The 11,496-nt window shown below is 56.1% G+C and overlaps 1 protein-coding gene and 1 long non-coding RNA gene across 9 annotated transcripts in view; one reads left to right on the forward strand and one right to left on the reverse strand.

The window, feature by feature from the left end:
- The window catches only part of LOC142363144 (uncharacterized), an 89,190-nt gene extending 84,683 nt beyond the window's left edge, over window positions 1–4,507 (reverse strand). For 7 of the 8 annotated variants that reach the window (XR_012765529.1, XR_012765525.1, XR_012765530.1 and 4 more), the window contains exon 1: window positions 4,073–4,507. This is a non-coding gene — a long non-coding RNA (uncharacterized LOC142363144). Of the gene's footprint in view, window positions 1–1,497; window positions 1,641–4,072 lie in introns of those variants that run through there. The other variant, XR_012765531.1, reaches the window with a different exon arrangement.
- Window positions 4,508–5,223: 716 nt separating this feature from the next.
- Window positions 5,224–8,563, forward strand: POU3F4 (POU class 3 homeobox 4). Its single transcript, XM_075435813.1, has one exon. The coding sequence runs from the start codon at window positions 5,269–5,271 to the stop codon at window positions 6,367–6,369; it is 1,101 nt and encodes a 366-aa protein (XP_075291928.1). The 5' UTR covers window positions 5,224–5,268; the 3' UTR covers window positions 6,370–8,563.
- The last annotated feature ends 2,933 nt before the right edge of the window (window positions 8,564–11,496 follow it).

Raw genomic sequence — 11,496 nt, forward strand, 5'->3', positions numbered from 1 at the left:
GCAGCGGGGTCCCCCCCGCCCCGGCATCCCCCCGGCTGGGCGGGGGGCGGTGGGGGGATCCCCCTCCCGCGGGGCAGGGGTTCGGGCTGGTGGAGGGGGGGTGGGTTTCTCGGGGTCACGCGTGGGCGCAGCCTTTGTCTGCCATGGTCGCGGGTGACCGAGGGGACCCCGCACGGCCTCCGGTCCCCCCGCATCTCCTGGACGCGGTGCTGGAAGGAAACCTCCCCTCAGCAAGGCAGCCCGGCCTGGGAGCAGGGCTTTCGGAACGGCTCCGATCGGCGCGACCCGACCGAAACGGGGAGTAAACTTTCCACCGAGGCGTAAAGGTTTCTCCTGCGAGCAAAGGAGGAGTCGGCGGCACCGCCTGCGTGTTTGCGAAGGCAAAGCTCGGCAGGACGAGGTGCGGGGAGCAGAGCCCGCTTGCGAGGTCGGGAGCATCGCTGGATGCTCTGCAAGCTGAGGAAAAAAAAGCGTGGTTTAAGAAAAAAAGATAAAGAAACAGGTTGAAATTGTTCAATAAAGCTACCCAACAACAACGCCGGTGTTTGTCACCCGAGGAACGGAGCTGCTCGTCTCCGCCGTCTCACCGGTCACCGGGGGTCAAGCACCGCGCCGTTTAGCGCGTTTCCCGGTCCAACCCCCCTTCCTTTAACCGCACCCGAGCAGAGCTCTGTCCGTCCGGGAATGGCACCGGGATTATTTCTGGGACACGGGCGGGATGGCCTCTGCTTCGGCCGGGGAGCCAGACCCCGTCCCCGCCGACGCCACCCGCACCGCCCCGCTTTGCGGGGAGCCACCGCGCCCGGCAATAGAAAACACACACACACACACACAAAAAAACATTAAAAAAAACCCCAAAACAAAGCAGAAACACGAAAAAAGCCCAGCGGGAATTGGGTGCGGGATGAAGCGAGTGCCCTTCCCGCCATCCCGCCCACCCGCACGGTGCGGGAAGCGCCGACGTCAGCGGGGAGCGAGCCGCACCCCCGCGCGACCCCCGCACCCACGCGCCCCGGGGAGGCCGGGGGGCCGGGCCCGCAGCTCCCCTCGCCCCGCAGCCCCTCTCGCCCTCCCTATTTCGCCGTTCAGCAGCAGAAAACCCGACGTTTCACCGCGTGGATTTAAAAAAAAAAATTAAATTAAAAATTTTGCGCTGTAGAGAGACTTCCCGGAATATTTTTCTTTTTTCTTTTTTCATTTTTTTTCCCTTTTTTTTTTTTCTATGCAAACCAACCAAACGTTGGCGACGGTACCTGCTACGAACCAACCCAGCTATAAAAAAAAAACAACAAACCAACAGTGACCTGAACCGTGACGTGGGAGCGCACAAATGAACGACATTTTTTTTTCTCCCCCCCCAACCCCAGCAGCAAGTACATATTTCAAACATTAACAACGTGGCAAAAAAAAAAAAAAAAAAAAAGTCATCATCATCGTCACGGGCGATCCGAGCAGAGGAGCGAGGAAGACAGCGGTTAGAATACAAATGCGATTTACCTTGTGAATTTTTTTTTTCCTGCCCGGGACTGGCTTTATTGTCCCTCCCCAGCCTTTCTCCGGCTCAGCAACGCTCCCTCCGAGCCGGGCTTATTGCGAACGGGCTCGGGGAGATTTGGGGGGGCTGGGGGGGGGGGCTGCGTTCATTCTTACATTAGGACTGTTTGAATTTGCGGTCTGTCAGTCCATCTCCCGGCTGCGGCTCCGAGATGGCTGCGGGCTCTCCCTCCTCTCCCCCTCGCACCGCGTTTGCTCACGTTCAAGAGCAGCCAACAGAGAAACCCCCCCCACCCAAAAAAAAAAAAAAAAAAAAAAAAAAAAAAAAAGAGGAACTAATTGAGCTTGTGCTGGTATTGGCTAATTTCTGCTAATAGTCTGCAAATTCCCCTTTTCCTCCTGTTTTCCCCCGCGCCACAAAGCCTCTCCGGGGATGCGGGAGCCGGTTTGTGGCCGGGCTTCGACGGACCCCACGCAGCCCTCGGCTCCAGGATCGGTCCGGTTGCCCCTTCCCCCCCCCCCCGAGTGACTCCGCGTTTCAATCCGCGCCTGTTCCCACCAAGCGCGGGGTAACCCGGAGTGAACTTGTGCTAGGGGTGAAGTTTTCAATCTGAGGGGTCACGACACCGAGCCGCAGCTTACCGCTCCGAGCTTCATGCTGTATTAAACACAATCAAAACGAACCCCTTTTAGACCTCTTTTTTTTTTCTTCCCCCCCTCCTTTTTCTCCCCCCCTTCCTTTTTTTTTTTTTCCCTCCCCTCCTTATCTTTTTCCCCCTCTCGCAGACGAACAGTGAGGGGGGGATGAAACAAAATAAAACAAAACAAAACAAAAACTCGAAAATAGAACAAAACTCGGCCCTGCAGCCCGTTCCCCCCTCTCCCGGGCTCGGTCCCCCCCAGGTCCCCGCCTATAGAGGTGCCTACGGAGCCGGCCTGAAGCCCCCCCCCCCCCCCGCCGCACCCCGCGTTTTAGCTACAGCTCTTAAAGGGGGCTTGGTAGCGGGGCAGAGGGGAAGGCACCCCCGAGCCACGCACCCGGGTGACCCCCAGAAACCCCGGGTGTCCCCCCCCCGCCTGGGGGGACCCCGCACACCCCAGGAGCGAGGTTTTTTTCTCTGCAGCGACTTCTCGCTGCCCCGAGACGGCGGGCTGCCTGCAGCTATTGTGCCAGCTTTTCCACGCCAAAGATTAAGGGGGGGTGTAGGGGAAGGGGGGGGGGAAATAGATATTAAAGCGAATTATTTGGTGGGGAGGCGCGGGTCCCCCCAGCGCGGAGGGACACAGATCCGGAGGGCCCCAGCGCACGGTCCGAACTCAGAAACTTTTTTTTTTTTAATTTTTTTTTTTTAAACTTTAACGTATTTCAGTCTATGAAAAATAAGTTACAAATTCTTGCAACAGTAGCTTTGCATGTACTTATTTTTTCTCCCATGTCCAGACGGGGTCGTCTATTGAAAAAGGCTCTTTTATTCTGCATGGGGCAGGGGATTTGTGGCCATGGTCCCCCTTTTATTCCTCTCTCTATGGAAACCCAGATCATGGGGAGAAATATGCGAGGCTGAAGAAAGAAAAGCAGCAGAAAGGACCGCTTGAGAGCGGCATCTGTTACACTTGGGAAGTTAGACTGACAGGAAAGAGCTAAAGAAACCCTCTCCAGCAGATTAGTTAGAACAGCAAGGAGATTTAACTATATGCAGATAAAAAAAAAACCACACCACCACCCCACACTTTAAAACACACCGTGCTCTCCTGGAGGCGAGCTGAGAGCCCGCTCCGCCAGCCGCGGAGCTGGGCTCTGCCTTAGCTACATCTGCAACAAATATTAAAATGGGACGTTCGGGGTTTTATTTCCCTGCCAGAGACTCTGCCTTAATTAAACGGCGGATCCCAACATCTATTTTCACGGGCGATGGGATTTGAAAAATTGTTTCGGAAGTTCAAGCGCAAATTAATTTTAAATAATTTAGTTACGTTTTTATACAGCGCGGATTTTTTTTTTTTTGTTTGTTTTATTTAAATTTTCTTTTTTTTTTTTTTTCCCCCGGTGATGATTATTTCGAGAAGCTTGTGAAGGCGGGGAGGGGGGGAAAGAAAGGGGGAAAAAGAAAAATAATAAAGAAAGAGGGCTGCTGCTCTTAGCCTTTCTCTGCCCTGCCCGCCTCCCCCCGCGCCTTCGGCGGGCCCGGCCGCGGTGCTGCCCCGCTCCCCCCGCACCGGAGCCCTCCCGGAGACATCTTCCACCCTCCCCACCCCCGAGACCCCCCTCCCCGCCCTCCCCACCTGCAAACTTCTTTAATTATTCTTTTTTAATATATATATAATTTTATTTTCCGCGGGGCCGCGGCAGGCGCGGAGCGGGCGCGCAGCTCTCCCGCCCGCCGGGGACCCGCAGCCTCCGCGATATATCGCGATCTGCCTCCGACCACGTAGCCCCGCTCCGCTCTTTAACGGCCGGCCCTGCCTTTGCCCCCTCTCGCAGGCGAGCCCCGGCGAGAAATTATCGTGATTATCGTGATTATCGTAATGAGGACGGCGATGCGACCCGGCTGGGAAGGGACCGGCGGAGCGCTCTCACCTGATTTATATCTATTTTCCCATTTTCTGGAATTTCCTTCGGCTCTGTCTTCTCAGAGAAACTAATGCCTTAATGACTTTCGGGTAGCTGCAAGCCTTCTTTTATTTCTGCTAAATGTATGAAAATGTATGCAAATTTAAATCAAGCTTAACCTAGGAGCTCTTGCAATATATTTAATGGAATTTCAAACCAATAAGGGGACTGGGATGCGGGCTTCAGGCAGCGCGAATAGAATCGCGCAGCGAGGTCCCCTCCGACGTTCCGCGGGGAAAGGGCATCGCGGGGACCCGGGAGCGGGGCGGTGGCACCCGGGGCTTCGCCTTCTCCCCGCTGCCGGGCCCGGGCCAGCCGGGGGGGGCTCAGAGCATCCCCCCCACGACCCCCGGGGGGAGGGGGGTTGGGGACCGCACGCGCCTTCCCCCCGTCGGATTTTCCTTTCCCCCTCGTTTTTCCCTTCCCCCCCCCCGCAGACCGTTTCGCATCGCGAACTTCGAGGAGGCAGCACCGGGATTTACCGGCGGGGAGGGGGGAAAGCGCCTTCCGGGGCTTATTATTATTATTATTATTATTATTATTATTATTATTATTATTATTATTATTATTATTTTGGGGTGTTTTTATCAGAGTTTTTCTTCGGCTCCTCGGGGAACACGGCGGGGGACGCGCGGCTTCGGGCAGCGGGGCAGCGGTCGGAGCAGGCCCGGTTCCCGCACCCCCGGGGGGGTCGGGCGCGGAACGGTGGCGGGGGTCCCGGTGCTGGTCCGGTCCGCGGCGGGGGTGGTGCCGCAGCGCTGCCGCCGGGACTCCGCCGTTTAACCTCCGCCTCGGCGCTAATCGCTCCCCATTTAAGCCATGCCCCCCCCCCCCCCCCCCCGCCCCGGTCCCCCTCCCCGCCCGGCGCGGCGCGGAAGGAGTTAACGCATCGTCGCGCCCGGTGCCGGCGGAGTGATTCACTTCCTGCCTCCCCTCCCGCCGCCTTCGCCCCGCCCCTCCCCGCCGCGGAGCCCCTCCTCCCCGCCCCGCCCATTGGCCGGCACGGCGGCGGCGCTCTCCCATTGGTCCGCGCGGGTGGCAGTCTCCCCCCGGCCGCTGACCGCCCCCCCCCCTCATCCCGTCCCGCCGTGCCGGTGGATGTCAAAGGCTGAGGCGGCGGCGCCGCCACGGTATAACTCGTGGGGGGCTGCGCGGCGGCGGCCATGGCCACAGCCGCCTCCAACCCCTACAGCCTGCTCGGCTCCGGCTCGCTCTCCCATGCGGACGGCGCGGGCATGCAGCAGGGGAGCCCCTTCCGCAACCCGCAGAAGCTGCTGCAGAGCGAGTACCTGCAGGGCGTCCCCGGCGGCGGGCACCCGCTGGGGCACCACTGGGTGACCAGCCTCGGCGAAGCCGGGCCCTGGCCCTCGGCGCTGGCCGGGGCCCCGCTGGAGCAGCCCGACGTCAAGCCGGGCCGGGAGGACCTGCAGCTGGGCGCCATCATCCACCACCGCTCCCCCCACGTCACCCACCACTCTCCCCACGCCAACCACCCCAGCGCCTGGGGGACCAGCCCGGCTCACGGCGCTTCGCTCGGCCCCCCGGCTTCGGCCAGCGGGCAGAGCCTCAACGTCTACTCGCAGGGGGGGTTCGGGATGCTGGAGCACGGCGGGCTGACCCCGCCGCCCCCCCCGGCCGCCGCCGCCGCGCAGGGCTTGCACCCGGGGCTGCGGGGCGAGGGCGGCGGGGAGCACGGCGAGCTGGGCGGGCACCACTGCCAGGACCACTCGGACGAGGAGACGCCGACCTCGGACGAGCTGGAGCAGTTCGCCAAGCAGTTCAAGCAGCGGAGGATCAAGCTGGGCTTCACCCAGGCCGACGTGGGCTTGGCCCTGGGGACCCTCTACGGCAACGTCTTCTCGCAGACCACCATCTGCCGCTTCGAGGCCCTCCAGCTCAGCTTCAAGAACATGTGCAAGCTGAAGCCGCTGCTGAACAAGTGGCTGGAGGAGGCCGACTCCTCCACCGGCAGCCCCACCAGCATCGACAAGATCGCGGCGCAGGGGAGGAAGAGGAAGAAGAGGACCTCCATCGAGGTGAGTGTCAAGGGCGTGCTGGAGACCCACTTTCTCAAGTGCCCCAAGCCGGCGGCCCAGGAGATCTCCTCGCTGGCGGACAGCCTGCAGCTGGAGAAGGAGGTGGTGCGGGTCTGGTTCTGCAACCGGCGGCAGAAGGAGAAGCGCATGACCCCGCCGGGCGAGCAGCCGCAGCACGACGTGTTCTCCCACGGCGTGAAAACGGACACGGCCTGCCACGACCTCTGACCGGGGCTCGGCCGGGCGGGCAGGACTGCGGGCGGCGCGGATTGCTTTTTATTGTTTTTTAATTTTTTTTTTTTTTTTTTTTTTCCGCCGGGGCTTTAACTTATGGTTTCCGAGAGGCGGGAGGAGCGGGGGCTCCCCGCTCCCCGCCTGGGCAATAGATTTCCTTTTTTTGTTTGTTTGTTTTCTTCTTTCCTTTTTTATTTTTTGTGGGTTTTTTCCCCCCCTCCTCTCTCCGACCTTTCCGCTGATCAGTACACGGTGTTTCCTCGCAGACAAGGTTTCTTTTCTTAGGACGAAGGAAAAAAAAAAAAAAAAAAAAACAAAAACAAAACACCAAAACAAAAATAAAAGGAAAAAATAAATATAAAAAAAAAGAAAACCCACGGGACAAAGAAAAAAAAAAAACCACGGGAAAAAGGAAAAAAATAACCCGACAGAAAAGGACAGACAGATGTGTGCCTATGAATAACCTTCCAGCGCCTTGGTTATATCAGCTGTATTTCAGGTGAATCTGTTTTACAATAGACTAGTTTTGCATTTTTAAAGACTTCTATAGCGTTTTTAAATGTCTGAGGTGTTTTACTACAAACTGTACACAATATTTGTGACCTAGTTTGTATGGAATTGATCAGTCAAAACGTTCCTCCCTTCCCCACGCACCGGCAATGTCACCCGGCGGGGACGGGGCAGGGCGGCCGCGGCCCTTCCCCCCGACCACCCCCCCGAGGGGACGGGGTCCCCTCCGCGCCCGCGGTTGTGAAGAACGGGCTGGTTTGTCGCAGCTTTTCTCCGCCTTTTCGAGAACTTCCCAAGACCGTAAAAAGGTCGGGTTAACAACCCTGACCTCCCCCTGCTTCTCCCAAGGAAAACAAAAAAAAAAACCAATTAAAAATGATAATGATTTCTAAGAGATTTATCCGAAATTAAGCATCGCAAACAAACCCGTGGCACTGGCCAGTCCTTTTTCTTTCCGAAGATGAGTTGGGCTTTTCGATCGGCGCCAGACGGAGAGGTCTGTAGTAAAACACCTTTATACTCCTGCGCTTTGGCTTCGGAAATCGGTTTTCTCTGTATTTTCTTTCGGCAGCGGAGAGGGAGGGGGGGTCCCGTGGCTTTCGGGAGGGAGGGGGACACGAAGCGCCCGCCTTGGGGTCGCGCTGAGCTTGGGTCCGCGCCACAGGGAGATGCTGGATTTGTTGAAAAGCTTTTATAAAAAAAAACAAAAAACAAAAAAACCACAAAAACAAACAAAAACAGAAAACCTAAAACCAAAACGAACAGGGAGAAAAACAAAACAAACCTAGAAAAAGTCACTAAAACACTAAAACGCTAAAACCGTCCCCGTTTTTTCGGCCCAGGGAAGTGCTGAGCTGCAACCTCCGCCCGTCCGCGGGTCCGCAAGGACGGGGGGGGGGGAAGGGGGGGGGGGGGGTCGGGGGAGGGGGTGCAGCACCCACGCAGCCCCTCGCGAGGGGGAATTGCTCTGTGTGTGTGTCTATGCACGGCCAAGTTCACCGGGCCGGCCCCCCCCCCCCCCCCCAGCACGCAGGGACCCCCCCGGGCCGGGCCGGGCTGGCCCCGCTCCGCGGCTCCCCGCGCAGCCCCTCTCCCTCCACCGACGTTCAGATTTTTTCCTTTCGACATTTATATTTTTCAAGTATATTTCAGTAAGCGCTTAAAAAAAAAAAAGAAAAAAAAAGAAAAAAGAAAAAAAAAACAAAAAACCTCGACACTGAGGACCTGCCTATTTCTGCCAACTTTATAACTGTACAGTTTTGTATATTAAACGTTTTTTGGAAGTTATTAATTTAAAGAAAGATCATTTAGTTTATTCATTTAGTAACTGATGTATAATAAACGCTATTTTCATTAAAGGTTGCTTTTTTCAACTATTTTATCCAAAATTGCCTATTGCAGTTGCCAACAATTATTTATTTTCAATAAATTCCGCATTATGTTTTAAAAAAAAAAAAGGAAAAAAAAATAACGTTTCAGAAAGAAAGGAAAAAAAAAAAAGCCTAAAAGGGTGTTGGAAAAAAATGAGAATAACGAAACACACGAGTCACTGTAACGTTTGGTTGTCGACCAGTTTTAGTTGAGGGGTTTATATTGACGCAATATTTTATTGTTGTAAAAGGAAAAAAAAATTTTAAAAACCCAAGGTTTAAATAAACATTTTTACAAAAAAAAAAACAGGAGGAAAAAAAAAAGATTAAAAATTGCGTTGTTTGTGCGCTGGCTGAGCCCGGGGTGTGGGCAGCGGGGGCTCCTCGGCAAGGGGGCGGCGGGGACCCCCACCCCCGGCTCCCCCCTCCCCGGGCAGGGCCATTGCCCTCCCGGGAAAGGGGGCTCGGGAGGGGGGGAGCCGAGCCGGGCAGCCGGCCCGCTCCCGCCGCAAAAAATGCGCTTTGGGGCTGGAAAAGGGGCTCTGCCGGGTGGGGTTATGGTTTTTTGGGGTGGGAGGGGCAGGACGCACCACTGCCTATGTATACAGTCTCTATAAGTATTTATCTGTGTGTGTGTATATATATATATATATATATAAATATGATGTATATAGGCTCTGCACGCCCGCCTCCTCCCAGCTGGCGCCCACCAGGTTCCCGCAGCCCACGGGGACCCACCTGGGTCCCCCCCCGCCCCAAGCAGCAGCAGTCGGGGCACGAAAGAATTTTCTTTTGTCCCTTGTCCCCCCCCAATCCCCCCCAGGCCGTGGGTCCTGCGCGCCAGCGGAACAAAGCCCGTTGACCCCATCCCACGGGGTGAACCGGGGCAGGAGGGTGGGTGCTGCTGGGTGGGGGGGTGCAGGGAAGCGGCAAACTTCACCGCCGCATCACCAGCGGAACGGCCTTTTATTTATTTTTCTCCATCCCCTTTCCCCTTCTGGAGCTGAACCTTGGAGAAAACAATAACCAACCCTTCTGCGCAGGGTTTAGGGGAGGGGGAAATTACCTTTCAGAGTCCCGAGCGGCGACCCCGAGCGAGGAGCAAGCTCGCTTGCCTCGACTGACCCAGCAGCAGCGGGAGCACGAGCGGACGGGCGCCTTTCCACGCCGGCTGCGGCAAACGCACAGCCCTGCGCCCGTTAGCGAGCGGGATTCGGGACGCGGACGGTGGGCGCTGCTTGGTCTCTTAACCGTAAACCTGACCTGTTGTTATCTTTGCTGATCTTTGGAAGCTGCGGCGCGGGGCAGAGGCCACGGTGCTGGGGGGCGAGAGGCCTGCGCGTGCCCCTGCGTCGGGGCAGCGAAGCCCGGCTGCCTCCGCAGTGGGACGACGACCTGCGACTGCTTCGGGAAGGATTATGACAGGAGGAGAAGGAAATACAGCCCCCCCCAAAAAAAAAATCAATCTACACCGTGAACAAAATGAACGTTCACTGAGTAGCGCAGGTACCAAGCCAGGAGTAAATGGCCTCGGTGCGTAAACAGCCCCAACTAAGGACGCGGAGGAAACGCTCCATGTTGAATGCGCCCGATGCGGTCACGCTGGCTCTGCACGTTCAGGGTCCTGGGAGGCAAAGCTCTCGGAGCCAGCCGTGGTTTGGAGGAAGGACAGACGGCATTTCTCTGAAATTAGCCTGGTTTAGAGCCCCTTGGCTGCTCCGTAAATACGACCGCAGCGAGGGCTGCGTTACGTCTTGTTTTAAAACAAATCGCGTCAAGAGAGAAGAGATGCAACGAAAGGCGAAATAAAGCAAGTTTATCGACAGAAGCGCTTCCAAGACTGCTGGAGAGCCGGAAAAAAACAGGGAAGGAGAATTTCATTTCAAGGAAAGAAAAATCCCTGCTCGTCACTCCCCGCAGATCTCCTGCGAGCAAAAGGAAACTCTTTTGTGCCACCTAATGTTAAGTACAGATCACTGTTGTCTTCTCTGCCGCCCGTCACGCGTCGCGGGGAGCCGAGCAGAGCGCGACGGCCGGGGGTGCTCAGCGCCCCAAAGTCCCACCCAACCAAGGGCAGGAGAAGAATCTTCGACTTCGCAGCCACAGCTCAGGCTGTCTTCTGAATTGAGGAAATTGGTAAAAAAACACCTCAAGAGGGGGTGGAAAGAAGCACAGGGGTCGTAAGAAGAAGAGGCTCCAAATTTGGCCTTCGTTATCCTAAAGTAAAACCCGAATGAGCGCATCCAGGCTTGGCGCCAGCCGCCCACCGCCCAGCACCCGTCTCGGCCACCTCTGCGAAGCTCTGGGCTGACAGCAGCTCCCCCTCGGCGCTCCGAGGAGGAGCGAAGCGGCCTCGCCTCGACACCCTCCGCACACGCGTGTCACCCGCTACGAAGGATTTACGGCGTGGACTCAGCAGCCGTGCGCGCTGACGGAAGATACTCATTTAGCACAGAAATATCTCACCTGGTCCTTGGAAGAAGAAAGGGTTGAAGGAAAGCATTTCTCTGGTAACAGCGAATTGCACTGCGTTTGTGATTTTAACGGAGAATGTTAAACACCTTTGACGATTTTTGAGGCTGGATCTCCTTTTCCATAAAAACTTCACTTTTTATGTTAAGTAAAAGAAGAGAACCCGCGGCTTTCTTTGGATTTAAATTTCAGGTATGCTTAGGCTGTGCTCTCCTCCCCCCTAGAGCAGGCGAGGAGCAGAGGAAGGGGCTCACCTGAAAGCAGAAATTACTATAAGTTAGCCGAGATGCTACCTCACTTCACAGTGGTCTGTATCGATCATTCACAGTACGGACCAGTTAATCTGTACCTGGACTGCATTTGACCAAGGTGTTTTCAAAGTCTTCAGCCATGAAGTATTTTGAGTTTTTCTTTCTTTGTGTTTAAGCAGCAATTCCACAGGTCCAGGCAGAGCAGACTGGAACACTTGGTCCTATTGGGGCTGCATCCGTGTTCCAAAACCGCCACTGATTTTTAGGGTGGGGGCACCCACAGATGGAGCCACGTTTGAAACGCGAGTCCTTCCCCCAGGAGCTTGGGAGCACGCAGGGTGCGGGGGGAAGCCCTTCGGCCAAGGGCCCGATCCCCAAACCCGAGCACAATTCAGCATTTTACTCACCAGAGCAGCTGCTGTGCAGTTCAGCGAGCTCCTCCATGTAAAGGAAATTATTCATTCGTGTCTTCACACGCTCTCATCCCAAGGCTCCGTCCTAGAAATCAAGGTACACAC

The sequence above is a fragment of the Opisthocomus hoazin genome, chromosome 14 (genome assembly GCF_030867145.1).
Source record: "Opisthocomus hoazin isolate bOpiHoa1 chromosome 14, bOpiHoa1.hap1, whole genome shotgun sequence".
Taxonomy (NCBI): domain Eukaryota; kingdom Metazoa; phylum Chordata; class Aves; order Opisthocomiformes; family Opisthocomidae; genus Opisthocomus; species Opisthocomus hoazin.